This window comes from Vicia villosa, linkage group LG2 (assembly GCF_029867415.1).
Source record: "Vicia villosa cultivar HV-30 ecotype Madison, WI linkage group LG2, Vvil1.0, whole genome shotgun sequence".
Classification (NCBI taxonomy): Eukaryota; Viridiplantae; Streptophyta; class Magnoliopsida; order Fabales; family Fabaceae; genus Vicia; species Vicia villosa.
The window spans coordinates 97,095,151-97,111,829 of NC_081181.1; the positions used below are offsets into that span (position 1 = coordinate 97,095,151).

At 34.9% G+C, this 16,679-nt stretch overlaps 2 protein-coding genes across 2 annotated transcripts; both read right to left on the reverse strand.

The window, feature by feature from the left end:
• Positions 1-7,360: 7,360 nt before the first annotated feature.
• LOC131651668 (1-aminocyclopropane-1-carboxylate oxidase homolog 1-like) lies at positions 7,361-9,844 on the reverse strand. The gene is made up of 3 exons (XM_058921337.1): positions 8,813-9,844; positions 8,154-8,475; positions 7,361-8,062 (listed from the first exon to the last, which is right to left on the reverse strand). The coding sequence occupies exons 1-3, from the start codon at positions 9,337-9,339 to the stop codon at positions 7,802-7,804; spliced, it is 1,110 nt and encodes a 369-aa protein (XP_058777320.1). The 5' UTR covers positions 9,340-9,844; the 3' UTR covers positions 7,361-7,801.
• A 154-nt stretch (positions 9,845-9,998) lies between these two features.
• On the reverse strand, positions 9,999-15,671 carry LOC131651669 (uncharacterized). Its single transcript, XM_058921338.1, has 4 exons — positions 15,423-15,671; positions 13,878-14,516; positions 11,166-11,212; positions 9,999-11,052 (listed from the first exon to the last, which is right to left on the reverse strand). Exons 2-4 carry the CDS (start codon positions 14,044-14,046, stop codon positions 10,183-10,185), a joined length of 1,086 nt encoding a protein of 361 aa, XP_058777321.1. The 5' UTR covers positions 14,047-14,516; positions 15,423-15,671; the 3' UTR covers positions 9,999-10,182.
• Between the last annotated feature and the right edge of the window lie 1,008 nt (positions 15,672-16,679).

Below are 16,679 nucleotides of genomic sequence, written 5' to 3' on the forward strand. Positions count from 1 at the left end.
CAGTGTTTATCCACCAACCATCAGATCCATCAACCATGTTAATTTCAATGATCATAGGAATAAATTTTCCATTATCCAGGCTAACCTGTGCATTACGGGCTACACCACGCTCAAGATTGCTTCTACATCTCATAGTCATGTGACTTAGTTTTCGACAGTTGAAACAAAGGGAAAACAACGTCATTTCTTTGGGGGTGGTGGTTGTCTAGTTAGAGCAATTGGGACCATAGAAGGGTTCCCATTCTTAATTCGGTTCACAATATTGCAGTTCTAATTCTTTAATGAATTTCCATATGGCTTCAGAACCACACCGAATTTCTTTTTGTTGTTTAAAACAACCAAGACTTTTCTTTTTAATCATGTCTCTGAAATTCTTCTTCAATGAGAATACTCAGTCTCTCAATTAAAAATTATTTTATTTGTAACAAAGTATAATTCTTAAAAACTTTCAAACTAAGGCGCAGTTTGTCAATAATAAAAGAAATTCAAATTGTTCAAATAAATACATACCTTTAATGATGGTCTCGTGAGAAATATTTTGAAGTTCGTGACTTTGATTTTCTACGGACCTTTCATCTACCATCTGCTACTTCATGTAGCTGCTAAAATCATTCTTCTGTTCTCCAGCTTCTTTAGTGTCATACTTGTTTTTCAGAGCATCTTAAACATATTTTAAATTATCACAGTTACTGTAATAGTCATATAGATCATTTGTGATTCCATTCAGAATGTTATAATCATTCTTTCTATAAGGTGATTTCTTTCCTAAGCTTGAAGTTGTTCGCTTTAATTTGTGCAACAGATTCAACTTCAACACTATTACGTGTTCCATTTCAATCCTCATATTTCTTTGAATCTTCAGATTTCTTACTATTAGTTTGTTCATTTAATCCAGAAGGAGCAACAAAATGTCCTCGGTCTTTTTTTGCCAACATTTGAAGTGACATCTCTCAAACATGAATTGTTTGTCAAAAATAGTATCCGCAGAAGTACCAATAATTTCTTCGGTAGCCATGACAATTCGAAACGTCTTAAAATTGTTGGATCACGATTTTAACAAGTTTTCCACCAAAGAAATTACCAGGTCGAGTCGTGGATCGGTACGCTTTCTTTAAGACGTTCCGCGGTACTGCCAAAATTATGCAAAACAGCTCTTAATAACCACGACGCCTCTAGGATAAAACAGCCCAGTTCTATACTATACGATTACTACTTGCACGGTAGATAATCGGTCTAGAAATACACCTTCAGATGGTACTAGGACCATTCAAATATGGTATAAATACCATCTTAGTATCTTGTATAACGACCAGTCATAGTAATTTCTCAAACCAAGAGAAATTTCAATAATTCTCTAAAGAGAATCCAAGAAAAAATTATACTTGATAATTTCTCAACTCAAACGAGAAGAAATTAACATTATTCTCTAAGGAGAATTCAAGAAAGTACTCGGAAAATTCAACGAGTAGAAAGAAAGGGGAAGAAGTTTTCGCTTCGACAATTCGAAAGACGCAGAGTTATGAGAGTGGGGAAGGAAAAACTCAAAATAAGTTTTTGGTGTGTTTTGGAATGAAACAAGTGACTTCCTTATATAATGAAGTAAATTGGCCAAGATTTCTAATCTAAGCAATGTGGGACTAAGGAGTTTTTTCAACTACCTCACAATGTGGGACTTGACTTGGGAACTTTTTCAATTCATCTCCCTATATTGGAATATATACATAATGTTCCAACATATTTTCAAAAGCATTTTTTTTATTTAGAGAAAAAGAGATATGCACTGACAGTGTAAAATATTTTTACACTATCAACCAATCACAATCATGTATCCAATTAAAACACAATTTTAATTTAAAAAAACTAATATGACATGACAAGTGTGAGAATTTTGATTGGTTGTATGTGTAAAGTTAGTGTACGCTGTCAGTGTACTACCTTTAAACTCATTTATTTAATATTGAATTGTTTCGTAGATGCATATACGGAACCATTTAAACAACGTTAAAAATTGTTTCATAGATGCATCTATGGAACAATTCAACATTAAATAAAAAAAGTGTTTCTGGAGATACACCTCCAAAAGCAACAGTATTTCTAAAAATGCACATGGTGTGTGAGAACTCCAAAGAGTGAGATGAGAGATTTCCTTAAATTATGAACACTAACCTCTATCCAGATTTTTTTTAATTAGAACCTCTATCCAGATTTATTAAAATAGTTATAAAACTCTCTAATGTTTAGTGAAAGTCAAAACCATATATATAATGTGTATTTTAAGTTTATATATTGAGAATCACGAAAAACAATGAAGCTTCTGCTCTTGACCTAACGCCGCCTCCCCGTGCTTTTCTTCACAACCAATCTGCTATGGAGGACGCCTCATTTATTTTCCCTAAAATCATACAAAATCATTCTTTCCCTAAAACTCTAGAGGATGACAATCCTAGTAACCAAGAAAAATGAAAACAACCAACACAACCTAACATTCAAACTAAACCAACTCCCACCAAAACTTTCGCAAATGTTGTTTCCAATATTTGCAATATACCTCAAAGTCAATTTCTGATACCATGTTTGAAAGGAGACAAGATTGCAATCACCATCTCAGAAGAGGAATACAAGATTGGCCTACAAGCATTCCGACATAACCTTCATGGTAGAATTGTTTGGCCCAGAGGTTTTACCCTGACAACTGTTGCTAGTATCAGATAACGTTGCTCTCTCAATGGTCGTTCCCTCTCCAAATGGGGGATAACCTCGCTTGGTAAAGGTTTTTACGAATTCTCTTTTTCCAACCTTGAAGATGCTCAGAGAGTAAGGTCTATCAGTTCATGGAACTTGAACCTAGGTACTCTTAAACTTTTCTCATGGACAAAAGACTTTGTGCCATCTAATGTTAACCAAACCTTTGCCCAAATCTGGGTTAAGATCCATGGTTTGTCGCAAGAATGCTAGAGACCTAACATTATTTTTGCTACTTCCAGTATCTTAGGGACTCCCATTTGTGTTGATTCAACTTCTAGTAAGCCCGCTTTTGATCGACCCTTCGATCATTTCGTTAGGGTCCTGGTTGATATAAAGTTATCTAAGGAACTAATCTATAAAATGCTGGTGGAAAGGATAGATTTTGCTTTCTTTGTTGAAATAGAATATGAGAAACTCCCATAACTTTGTACTCATTGTAAGATTATAGGTCATTCCTTAAAGGTGTGCAGGAAAAGAAATTTGACACGTGAGCCTGCTAAGGGAAATACCACAGGAGATAAACACAAAGTTTATGTCCCTTCTATAAACCACCAAAAATAAAATCAAGAGGATACAACAAGAAATATGGAGATTCAAAGACATAAACGAACCTGGTACTCAAGTTGATCACAGGAACCATCCAATTTGGAGAGTTGGTGACGCCAATAGAGTTGAATTCCTCCTACTCTATATTGTGAATGGCTAGGGTCACCTATATCACTATCCAGTTGTGGTTGGCTTCTTGGTGCTAGCGAGTTTTGTAAAAAGTTCTGTACGAGCATTCTGCTCACTAGGTATATAAATTATTTAAAATAATTTGAAATGTTTCTCTAAGTTATGCACCTTCATGGGGTATTTAACGATTTTAGCCACCTTCATATGATATCCGTTGACAACTCAATTGGCAATCAATTGATAATCACTATGCGCACTAAGATTCAAAATGCACATCTCTGTGGAGAGGTTCATTCCAGCAACAAGGGACTTGTATTTAGCTTGGTTATTACTATATTTTCTCTATAAGTATATTGATCAAGTGACTCCAGACACAAGTGAGAGTGAATTATAATATTCGAATTTCAAAAATAGTTTATACAAACACTTTGATTTAAAATGATTATGTTAGAAGATAGAAATATCAGATATGAAGCAATGAAATAATAGAAAAGAAAAGAGACATAGAAATAAGCAATGGAATTAATATAACAAAAAATAAAAAAATAAAAAGGATAGAAAAATCACACTAGAGATTAATCCTGACTCGGTTAAAACACTTAGCCTACTCAAGTCCCAAGAGTTTCCCTTATTTTTTCACTAAAACAATCTTGCGCTTTTACATAGGATTATCCCAAACAACCTTATTGTTTCGTGTCGACTAAAGACTCGAGACTCACTGCTCTACACTCCCCAAAGGTCAAATAACATGAGGCCCATTATCCAACCTGCCTTGTCAGGCCCAAGGTATAAATACCTAGGAAAAGGGTTTTTAAGTACACAATCTCTAATCTCCACTTTCATTATCACTATCTTGAACCCTAAACTGACTTGGGTGTTGGATTGCTAATCATGCAGGTACCTACCCTAGGTCCAACGTATCGGAGATAGTAAATACCGATTAACGGAATTGCATCTAGACTGATACCTCTTGTTCAAGAAACACCATGATCGCATCATACGATCTACATTGTCATCATATCATAATGTATCAAAAGCTTTGCTCCGTCGTAGTTTCTGTAATCATTATCGTTTATGGTTCTGCAATGGAACAAAGACGTCGTCTTTGGGAACCCACTTCTAATTACTATGATTTCCATGATTCCACGTTCGATTCTCAAATCTGAAGCCCGAAATATTTAAGGAATTGAAGACTCGAGAAGCCAAAATCTCATATCTACGTCGTTTGGATCTATCTAACTACGGCCTGACGCTGAACAAGCAATTACATCGACTATGAGCCGCCGTCAAATAACTCCGACAGACACCTTGGGGTCGAGATCCAACTTGGTGACTTTTCGGTCAACTGGGGCATCGACCTCAAACTTGGAAAAGTTGGTATATGGACACCCTCGGATCCAGATTCAGATTCGCAAAGATGGGCATTTGGGTACGTCTATCGCCGCATTCAGATGAACCTCCTGGTATACTTCATCAAATTCAAGCTAAATTCCATCACGGGCCCTGGCAACATCAGAAGGAATCACCTCTACGAGATGCGGCGAACCGAATAGCACCATGGTCGGTCATCTCCAGATCTCTCATCATCGTAAAAGCCTCGTGTCAGATGTCTCATTATCGTAAAATCCTCACGTCTTACTTCTCATCATCATAACGACAAGGGCCCAGTCCCAGATTATCAACAAGGATCTGGGACTACGAGATGATAAGGGATTTGCGAGATGAGGGGTAATCTTGGACATGGGGTAACTCAAGAGATTAGTCAGTTAGACAAACGTCTGGCTGGTGGATTAAGGAAGGGTCGCATGGCTCTTCATCCCGACTCCATTCCAAAGTGAAAATTAGAAGATCCACTGGGGTGTGAGTCTGGGAGAGGGGAGGCTAGTGTTGGATGGAGCATGCCAGGGAAGAACTACTCAGGAAACTCTGCACAACATAAAGCCAAATGGGCATCAAGGAACTGCCAACCTCAAAAAATGCGAATCAAAATCCTCTCGGGATCCTAGAAGATAACTGACCTCCAAAGGTATTATGAAGCTGTTATGAGCCTAAGAAAATTGGTCCACCTCAACCCATAAATCAAAGGTCGGACATCATCCCTAGTCAAGGGCTCGGTCCTCCAGATCTTCCGACCAGCGAATGAAATATATATATATATATATATATATATATATATATATATATATATATATATATTGCTATTATACTTTTGTTGTTCTACTTTCTGCCTTGTTCCCTCTTTAGGGCACCGAAACACTAACACACGTAGCAGCGAGTCGAGGAACACCCAATGCAGTTGATGTCCATATTAAAGATTCGGGAGTGCTATCGGAGACGCTTTGCTCGTCTAACTACAACAATCAAAACCCCTTGGTGATTTTCCTACGAGAAGATTCAAGGGTGCTGTTGGAAACGCTTAGTACGCCCAATTACAACAATCAGTTCCCCATAGCGCCACGTGCGTCTTCAGAATTCAAGGATGTGTCGAAAGTACTTAGTACACCTTACTACAACAATCAACTCCCCGCAGCACCTTGTGCGTCTTCAAAATCCAAGAGAGATGTATGAAACGCTTAGTTCTCCCGACTGCAACAACCAATTCCATCAGGGGTGTTCTGTGAGAAGTTTTTTCAAGTTTGAATACAACATTCAAAAACACCCAGTCAATGAAATACATGTTTTCACATGTAACTGATGCACCCATCCCTTTGAATCTAGCCAATCCAAGGGCGAGCGTGGTGAAGCTTGGAGACGTCCACCTCAAATCGAGCTTCTTCTCAAGGGTATGATCCTTTGTCACACGGAGCGCAATTCAAAGCATGGCCGCATCTAGTCAGTTTTATGTGCCTCGTCTATATGTTTAATTTGAAATATGACCATGATCAACTAGACTCATGCCTTATATATTAAGGCATAGTCGTGTGTAGCTGGTTTGACATGAATACTTACATGTACAATTGAGAGCATGAACGCCTAGAGTCGAGCTCATCTTTCACCAATTGATAAGTAAGTAGTGTATCATTGCTTGTTTGTCAAATCCAGCAACATACCGTGAGGGAGGATTGGAATTGATTATCAGAGTGTGAGGTGAGATTGAAAGAGTTAGGATTGCGTTTGAAATACTTTAGAGTAAGGGACGAGAGTGATTAAGAAACTGGATGAAGGTGCAAGACTTTGGAGTGTGATGTTTTTCAAATTTAAAAAAAAAACTACTGAATAGTGTGAGAAGTCTAAAAAGCCAATATCCACCAACTCCAAGTCCTTATAACCACCTACCTTCACTTCCAATTGCTCACACCTAAGACCTCACAACCACCCCAACCCACCCTTACATACGAGTCCATAACTTTCTCACATGATTTTCATCTCTCTTCAAATTACCACCTCAAAGGATAGTATTGTGTTGATTGATAATGTTATTTGTTGTTGATGATTGTTGTGAATTCTACAAATTCATATAATATATAATGTTTCTAACTATCAATCAATTCAATTGAATAGAATGACTGATTAAATAGTTAATTACTAATTGGATCATTAATTAGTCAATAAACACTTATTAAATTTGCTAGCTATTTAAGTTTTGGGTTAATGAACTTTTTCGTCCCTTTAAATATTTCAAATTTTATTTTTAGTCCCTTCAAAATTTTCCTTCAAGAAATCGTCCCTTCAAAATTTTTCTACCGAACAATTGGTCCCTAACGTCAAATTTCGTAGCTAATCGGTGACTAAAGTTGTAGCTAATCTCTAGCAAATTTGACGTTAGGGACCAATAGTTTAGACGAAAAATTTTGAAGGGACGATTTCTTAAAGGAAAATTTTGGAGGGACTAAAAACGAAATCTGCAATATTTAGAGGGACCAAAAAGTTCATTAACCCTTAAGTTTTTCTATGGACTTAAACAAGTCACCAAACAGTGGAAAAGTCAATCATAATGCATTGCATTCTTCTGGCCATTCCTAATCCAAGTATGATATTACTTTCAGTTTGTCAAAGCTACTAACATTCATCTCACTATTTCATTAGTTTATATTGCCTTACAATTACAACTAATTACACCAAAAAAGTTAATTTGCCTTGCAATATTTTATCACCACGGAGCTGTTATACAACTTTTTCCTATGTGAAAATTAGTGACACTCACTATCTTATCTCATACATGTAAAAATATAATCACATATTTCTAACTTAGAAGCTCTTGGTTATAATTCTGCAGTTCAACATGATTATTTTAAAAAATGTCAACAAGCATAGATAATTCATTTATTTCGGTCTAGGAAACTTGATACATATAAAGCACACTTACAACAGAAAATGTGTAGTTATATAGATAGATCATGGCCAGCTCCAAGAGAATAAGAATCATTTTAACATGTTGAATTCACAACTTAAAGGGTTCTAAGGAAGAATTCCCATCAAGGCCTTTGGCAAAATAATGTGCTAAGAAATCTTTTATAGTAGTGTCTTTGTAGATTGGTGGATTTTCTTCTGAAAGCAATTCCTTAATAGGACCATAAATCTTCGACGCTCCTTGAATTGGTTCAGTAGAATTCAGAAAGAAGCTTGCAACAGAAACTCTTGAGCCGATGTTCTGTGATAAGACTCGGTGAAAAACACTAACAAATCTGTCATTTGTGATAAGCTGCAACAACATAAAAGAAATTGATGAATCTTTTGAGACGTAGAAGCAATTATCAACACCAATTTTCAAAACAATAACTTTTAATACTTACCTGTAGAAGATCTCCAATGTTTACAACAAGAGCTCCATGTACTGGAGGAACATTGACCCATTTATCCTCGTGAAGAACCTGAAGACCGCCAAGTTGGTCTTGTAGAAGTAATGTGAAGAAGTCACTATCAGTATGCTTGGAAGCGCCCAGAGTTAATTCAGGTTCAGGACATGGTGGATAGTAATGACCTAAAATAAAGAGTCCTTCAGCACAATTCAACTCTTTGAGGTAAGAAGGATCAAGTCCTAATGCCTCTGACAACAACTCAAAGATCTTGAAACCCAAATCTCTTATTTTCTGAGAATATTCAATCACAATATCTCTGCGAGTATGAATCAGTTAATCAATGGTTAAAATAATTCAAATGGACAGATTGGTAACTGAAAAGCACTTTTGAACATAATTACATGCCATGTAGTGTAACAATTGTAAAAGCAAGGAAAATTGATTGTAACATATTGAACAGAAAAGCTGCAATGTCAACCCAAATAATTATGTTATTTATAACATATATGTTAAATAATAAATGTTTAGGATTCAATGAAATTTTATTTTGTATGATCATCAACCTATATATTCATAAATCAATGTCTAGGCATACAATCAAATCTGATTATGATTTGGAGAGTAAGAATCCAAATTAATGGTTAGTACTTTACCTGCATATTGGTGGTACATCTTCTGGTTTGAAAGGATCAGGAGCAACAGCAAAACCAAATGTATCTCTCCAATTAGCAGCTTGACCACTAAACAAGGTTCTATTGGAGAAATACGAAACTTTTTTCTTTGTATCACGAGTGTAAAACTCTTTTCTTATATCAGCATCTTGTTCATGAAATCTACGGATTCCATCAATCATTTCGTCCAAGATAGTGATGGGAATTCCATGATTAATCACTTGAAAAAATCCCCAATCATGACAAGCACTTCTAATTTGGCCAATTACCTCTACACGCAGAGATGGATTGATGTGGATGTCTTTGAGGTCTACGATGGGAACACTCAAGTTGGAGTCACTAGCTGAGTTTTCACCGATGTCCAATTTCCCAGTATAAAAAATGCGTGGGATCTTTGAAATCCCGGACTCCACCAAACCTTTGACACCTGCTTTTGAATCATCAAAAGCTTTAACTTCAGCTTTGAAATCAGTGGATTCCTCTAATTGGTTTGTGTTTTTTACTTCCATATTGAGAGGGAAACAACAACACCAGAATAGCAGTATTTTGCCTCTAACAAAAAATGTTGAATTTAAGTAAAGAGAAATGGGCAGGAAGGAACATTCAAATAGAATGGGGCAGAACAAGTCAATGATGCAGCCGCCATGACCAAGTAGTCAATTTTTTGTTTTTATATAAATACAAGATTACTTTGAAAGTGGAATATAAATAGAAAATAATGAGGACTCTAAATTACTAAGGACAGAATAAAAACATGTTAGTTTGACTTATATGTATAACTAAAATAAAGTTTGAGAAAAGTAATATCATAACTTACAAAATGACATGTTGAAACTTCTAAATCAAATTAGAGTTTTTGAATTTAACGTCACACTTTTAAAGCAAAATGTCCAAAATGACATTATAAATTAATTTCTAATATTACCACACTTTTCAATTTTTTTAGATAAATTAATACCATTGAACCACTGAATTAGCGGATGCCTTATTGGAATTCATTTTGATAATCTGTGTATTAGTAGGCATAGTTTATAACTAATCAATTAGTATTAAACTTTCATGTGTTAATAATATTGGAATAAGTTAACTCTCCTATGTATGCGTGCTTTCTCAACTAATAAACAAAACTAGATATGCTTAAAGTTCAACCAAAGATCAAAACTTAAGAAAGAAAAGTAAATATCAAAACTCAAATTAATAAAATAGGAAAATAATATCAACTTCCAAGTGTGGCTTCTAATAAAAGTGTAACAAATCAATATACAAAACCATACCGGGTTAGGAATCAATATCGTAAATTTTAGATAAACTACCGTGGGAAAGTCAGCTTCTGGATGTTCAGAATTACTTTGTTAACTTTCAATACTTGAACCGGCTTTCGCCTTCGAGTAAACACCAACTTCCATATCAGCTGAGCTGCCTGTAAACAGCTGTGAAGAATAGACCCCGGTTTTTTTCACCTTGCCTGGAAATTCTTTGTTTAAATTACCCTTCAATGAAATGTTTTTTATGATGCGATTTCGATTTAGTAGGAACATGGCATTGTGTGGCGGTAGAGCTCCTCCGACACAATCGCCTTCCTGTGGGCCGTCCCGTGTTCTTGAGGGTCCATCCTCAGAAACTGATTTGAACTTAGGAAAACTATTCCTCAATCTTAAAACACCTCGTTGATCAGGAGAATATTGCTCCTCTAATTTGACACACACAGGGCAAGGTGGTTCGATTTTCCTTGTCTTTGGTGTTGTCTGCTCCAAACATTCGGCATGAAAAACATGACAACAAGGAAGAACCCCAGCTGCAGGCATGTCTCCGCTTCTCACAATACGGCGCAAACTCCAAGGTGATCTTTGTGATAGAAATCTTTCACACAAGCCGCATCTAAATCCAACTGAATGAGTATGTGGATAAGCAGGTGTTTCTAATTCAAATGACTCAGTAATATCTGCAGAATCCTGACTACTGCTGGCATTACTTGAGCGCCGGCTACCTCTGAGTGAATTAGAAGTATCAAACCTTGTATAATCTGGAGCAGGAGAATCAAAGGCATCCCTAGTAGTTGTTAGGTCTGGAAATGACAAAGGATGAATGGGTTTAGAGATGAAAGAGCGGTGATTAGAGAAATTCCTCCGAGAGGACAATCGTGAACTTGTAGTAGACTCAGACTCGCTACTTTCTGAATGGGTTGAAGTGGAGCCTCTATTATTGGGATTTTCAGAAGTTCCCTGCACATATTTCATACCTGTTAGATGCCTATTTGTTGAAAGAAACTTGCATGACAAAATATTGCCTCAACAAATACAATTTCATTTTAATAGTCCTTGACCAAAAAATTTACCTCCTTAGCAGGTGTAAAAGATATCCGGCCTAAAGAAGGACAAGGATCTATTAAACATACAAATGAAAAGAAAGCGGGTCAGTAAGCAGAAATAACAATCAACAAGTTCATATTGAAAGAATATATACCAGAGTTATTAATCCCATATAGCGGAGCGGAGCAGCAGACCCCAAAAATGGAATATCGGATAGCGGGATAACTTTTTGGAATAATTATATGAATAATCTACCTATATGTTTAATGTAAGATTAAATAACTTTTTGGACTAATTATATGAATAATCTACCTATATTAATCCCATAATCAATATATTTTAAAAGAAAGGAAGAAAAAACAATGATATGAAAGAAAAAACAAACCTGAAAACGGATAGAAAATCAATGAATAGAGAAGATCAAAATAGAAAAGCAGAAAACAGGAGTAGAGAAGAAGAAGAATAGAGAGAAGCTTGAAGGAGTTGAGGCGGAGGAGGAGTTAGGGCAAGAGAAGCGGCGAGCGAGAAGCAGCGAACAGAAGAAACACAATGGAAAAAGGTGAAAACACGAATGAGAGAGGAGAAAACACAAACGACTGTAATAAATTTTCCAATTTTAAAATTTTGTAAGGGTAAAAAGGTCTTTTCGTACTCCTGCCCTAAAAGCAGAAAACCGCTCCGGGCCCGGAAGCGCTTCGCTCCTACAACCCGCTATCCCAGCTTTCTCAGCCACTATCGTAGCGGAGGGTTGCGGCACCGGGAGAGAATCCCAGGATAGCGCCTGGAGCAGCCGCTATTAATAACTGTGATATATACTACCAAACCAAGATGAGCACGCCAGTTTATTTAACTAAATGCATCACCCAAATAACCTTAGACATACAAAGCCAAACAATAGCAGACAAATTAAAATTTAAAACACCATTGAAAGCAAATCATTAAATTAGAATAAATCATGACCAAATACTGTACTATGATGCCAGATTTATCAATTATCGTGTTTCACTTTCTTGCCATCTTACATAAAACCGGTAAATTCAAAGAGATACTACTTCAGCCACATCTATCTTATTGGAGTAAGCTCTAACTCCGTACAAAATTATTCAAAATAAATAGTCAAAACTCCAGAGCCTACTTTGAATCGGGAGGGGGTAAAAAATCAAAAGAAAGAATCGTAAATCCTACTGAAACCATAATATTGTACTTATACATATGCACCTAAGTAAAATGATAGATAAAATCTCTAATAACAACATTAAATTAAGCCAAATTGCAAATTCATAATCATATCTAAAACATAGCATGCAACTTAATAAAAGTTTATATACAATTCCACACCACAAGTTCATAATCAGTCTACCTCTAGAAACTGCAATTCTAGATATCTTGGATATTAACATTTTGAACTGCTTGGGGGGTTTCTATCCCCTAATTAGAGTGACATTTCATTAATGATGTGACATTTCACTTTTGCGATATCTAATTCAGGAATGAACAAGAATAGTATAGTTAGGAAAGCTATCTAGTATATAACATTGACAATCTGTTAGACCTCTCATTAAAGAATATTGTGGATGGGGAAGAGAAGACTAAAACTGACATGGGGGAGTTTATGGAAGTTATGGTTTAGAATCTGTCAGTTATGTTTTATTCACTAACTATGTGTCAGTTATGTTTTATTCACTAACTATGTGTCAGTTATGTTGGCTGTTGGTACGAATAAATAGAAAGTGGGCATAGTGGGTTATGTTGGAATTATTGAGTGGTTAAGGAGAGAGACCCAACGCTTGAACATTTGGGAGGGGAGGGGTCAAGGCTCTCAAAACCTTGGAGAACAATTATCCTAGTGTTTAATTCTGAACTTAGATTCTGTTTGTATCAACAAATATCAGAAATTGTCCCAATTCTATTTAGTAAAGAACCAGTTTCTATCCGTCTTTCTCCGGATAATGACTAAACTTTGGAGAATGATGACCAAATTTGGATTTGGATGCTTCAATTGTAAATGATTTGGCTCAAATTGCAAAATCTAGTGGTAGTGGTTGCACTGACTGTGCACTTGCAAATTATTTGGAGGATCCCAATGCTGATATTAAAGAAGATAGAGCCTCCATTGATAAAAATTAAGATCATATGCCTATCCAAAATAGGGGGTGAGTAATGTCCTACATATTTAGAATTATAGTTTCTACTTTCTAGATGAATTGACCATGAACTTATGTTGAGGGATTGAATTTTGAACTTATGTTGAATTGTATGCTATGCTTTAAATCTTAATCTTGATAACCGATGTACAATTAAGTAGAAAACAAGATGGAAAATATGAATGAAATCATAAAACCTTTCATTATTCTTTATACAAATTTTTGAAAATAAGAAGGAAAAATTGCTGTAGTCCTTGGTTTAGTAGTAGAAACACAAGAAAAGTTGTTTTAGGTCCTTGTTAATTTAGTTGCGCTCTTAGTAATATTGGTATTTGGTCAACTTGGGATTTAGCACCTACTCTAGGGGCAAAAATAAACATGGTTCAAATATTACAAGAACTAATTTCAAGATGGACAGACCAATATTTCGGGGACTAAAATCAAACCAAGAACTAAGAAATTATTCATATGTTTCAGGAGGGACCAAAACCCAGAAGAAGAAAAAAAGGTTAAGGACTAAAACTGGAGAAGGTGTATAATATAGGAAATGCACCTAAAATTGGTGCTTTTAAAAATACATATATTAGGATTTACCTTTTCTGATCGCAGCCTCATAATCATCGAAACTTATTTCTTGTACTGCAGGAGGCACCCACTGAGGACCCTGAGAAATATCAGACGAACAATTGCTAACGAAAATTCCAGTTCCATCTGAAACGGAATAGTGAAGATCATATAGGTGGTTGCCTCTGACCAAAGTCATACTTTCTTTCCCATCTGATGATGTAGAAGATCCGTCATAGAGTTGATCATTCAAATTATAAGGCAGTCCTTCAGACTGGAATCTGAAATCCCACCTCGACGGAGGTGGTGAATAGCTCGTGTTAGTTCTCCAGTAAGGCTCATGCGAACCCAATGACCAGTCCCTGCTGTCAGCACTTGATCCATGTGGCCGTGAAGCCACACAACAAAGCGACCCCGTTTTAGCTATTTTTTCAGAATACCACAATAAAACCCAACCCCTAAATGCTTCAAATACGACCTATTTAACTAAATTGGAATTTACATACTCCAGTATATACTTTCAAAACAAGTCACAGTTGCATTCCGAAGTCCAGTGGTTTGAACACACAAAAATCTCAGTATTTGACGAATTCCACCTTTAACCAACATATCAAAACAGACACTAATATTAAACTCCACTTGCAACAGAAGTGATTCACCAAGAAAATCCTGCAATCAAAAGACGAGGAATTAATAGCATTCAACATCTAATAAACTATCCAGTCAAAAAATTATAATAAATTAAGGAGCTATGAAGTACGGATTCCGACACGGGCACCGGGACACAACCGACACAGTCACTATGACACCGATAATGTAAAAAATGTAGGACACTGACCCCGTTACAAATGTGATAATATTCGACTTTCATTAATCCTTCTATTATTTAAAAAGTAAAAAATACTCTAACCAAAATTAATGTTTTTAATTTTTCATTGGTAACATTGATTCAATACATGTTTTACCCTTTTAGGTGTGTGTGAGATTTGTCCAAGAAATGTATAAGGTGGTGTGTTAAAGCAAAAAATAAATCATTTGTGTGAATAATCCGACACGTATTGTATGAGTGTCATACGGGAATCAGACATCGATTCAAAGAATGTGAAGTAAAGAAGAAAAAAAAACAATTTTTTTGGCTACATTTGTCTAACTTTTCAGACGCTTGTCTGAATTTTCCGAGCCCACCAAGGAGGAAAGCAAAAATATAACAAATTTTTGGGAAGGGAAGCTATGTTAAGTAAAGAGAAACATCAAATTAGCAAACAAATTCAAAGAGTGACATCTAATTATAAATCACAGAAACATAACTATTTCAAATTCAATTAGTATTTAAAAAAAAAATTAAGCTAATAACTATCGCTAAAACACAACATTGGCAAATTAAGAGCAAATCCAATAACACTTACATAACGGCATAGAACCCCCAATTACGAATAAAGAAAAATAAAATCAGCAAACAACAGAGCATAATTAACAACAAAAATGAAACTAATTTCAATAATTAAAACAAAACAGCAATAAAAACTATAGAAAATACCAAAAAAAATTGCGGTGAGTTTCAATTTAGCAAGTTACCGAAAGAAAGCCCAGAAACTGTGATTATGATGATGATTGTGTTGTTGGATTGAGTGATTGTAGAAGCGTGTTGTGTTAGGAGAGGGAAGAGTAGAAAGTGGAAGTGTGAAATTGAAAACCCTAAGAAAGAAGATTGAGGAAATAGAGGAGTGAGTGGAAGAAGTGGGAGAAAGAAGAAGGGGAAGAAAGCAAAGTGGTTGCACAGCTGGCAACCGCTACTTCTGAATCAATTTTCTTTCATAAACCATTTCAAGTTTAAACGCGCCGTTTCCACTGCTCTATTTTTTTTTTTTTCAATGCTAAAGGTTTTTTTATGTTTCTTTTTAATAAAATTCTGATAATTTTTTCGAGTTTAAAAGTAGTGCACTAATAATATAAATTAATTTTATATATATAATTAATCAAAATTCTTACACTTACTTTAATAATATTAATTTTTTAAAATTAAACTTATATTTTAATTAAATAAATGATTATAATTGGTTAACAGTATTTTCTTAAGGCAATAATAGTAATAATAATTTTAATAACAAGTTTTTTTTGTTTTATGTAATGATAATTATATTAGTAACGAGAGGCAATAATTTTGTTGGTATAATCTTATCTTATCAAAACCAATAATAATTTTGTTGGTTTAACAACGTCACTAATTTAATAATGTTTGTTGAACTAATCTTATCTAATCATTCGGTTTTTTTAAGTAAGAAGAATATTCAATAATCATTAGTGAATAATAGAATTTGAAATTCATATATGTTATTGATAAAATGAAAATAGGGAGTGGTGTATTATATAAGATTTGGATATAGTGTTCACTCATATGAGTGCTATGAATTCTATGAATATGTTATTTCAAGAATATGTTACATTCTTGAAATATTAGATTGGAGATCAATCTCAAATTTTAACTTTGCATTTGAATATTTGTGCATTGGTATCCTGACAGATTCCTATCAAAATTAAATTGACATGTTCAATGAAAATGTTTGTTTAAATTTTATCTTATTTCATTAGTTGGAAAATGTAGTCTTTATGCGTTTGAAAAACGAAGAATTTACAGAGCTCCAAACTAGATTAAACGATTTATTGATGGTAAAAAAAAACAAAGAATTTATAAATATGAAGTATATTTTTAAGAAAATCAAATTACAATGTATACTAAAGAAACGACGAATTGTTTCAAACAGTGCAAGTTTGTCTATGTTAATATTTATGTAAGCAACATTTGTTTGAACAAATGATAATGTTTACATTAAA

Excerpts from the sequence above, each read along its gene's own strand:
- LOC131651668 (XM_058921337.1), bottom strand. The coding sequence starts at position 9,339 with ATGGAAGTAAAAAACACAAACCAATTAGAGGAATCCACTGATTTCAAA. Across the intron at positions 8,476-8,812 it reads GATGTACCACCAATATGCAG|AGATATTGTGATTGAATATT; the intron begins GTAAAGTACTAA and ends TCATACTCGCAG. Across the intron at positions 8,063-8,153 it reads ACATTGGAGATCTTCTACAG|CTTATCACAAATGACAGATT; the intron begins GTAAGTATTAAA and ends ATGTTGTTGCAG.
- LOC131651669 (XM_058921338.1), bottom strand. The coding sequence starts at position 14,046 with ATGACTTTGGTCAGAGGCAACCACCTATATGATCTTCACTATTCCGTT. Across the intron at positions 11,213-13,877 it reads TGAGGCTGCGATCAGAAAAG|ATCCTTGTCCTTCTTTAGGC; the intron begins GTAAATCCTAAT and ends TATGTTTAATAG. Across the intron at positions 11,053-11,165 it reads CTTTTACACCTGCTAAGGAG|GGAACTTCTGAAAATCCCAA; the intron begins GTAAATTTTTTG and ends AAATATGTGCAG.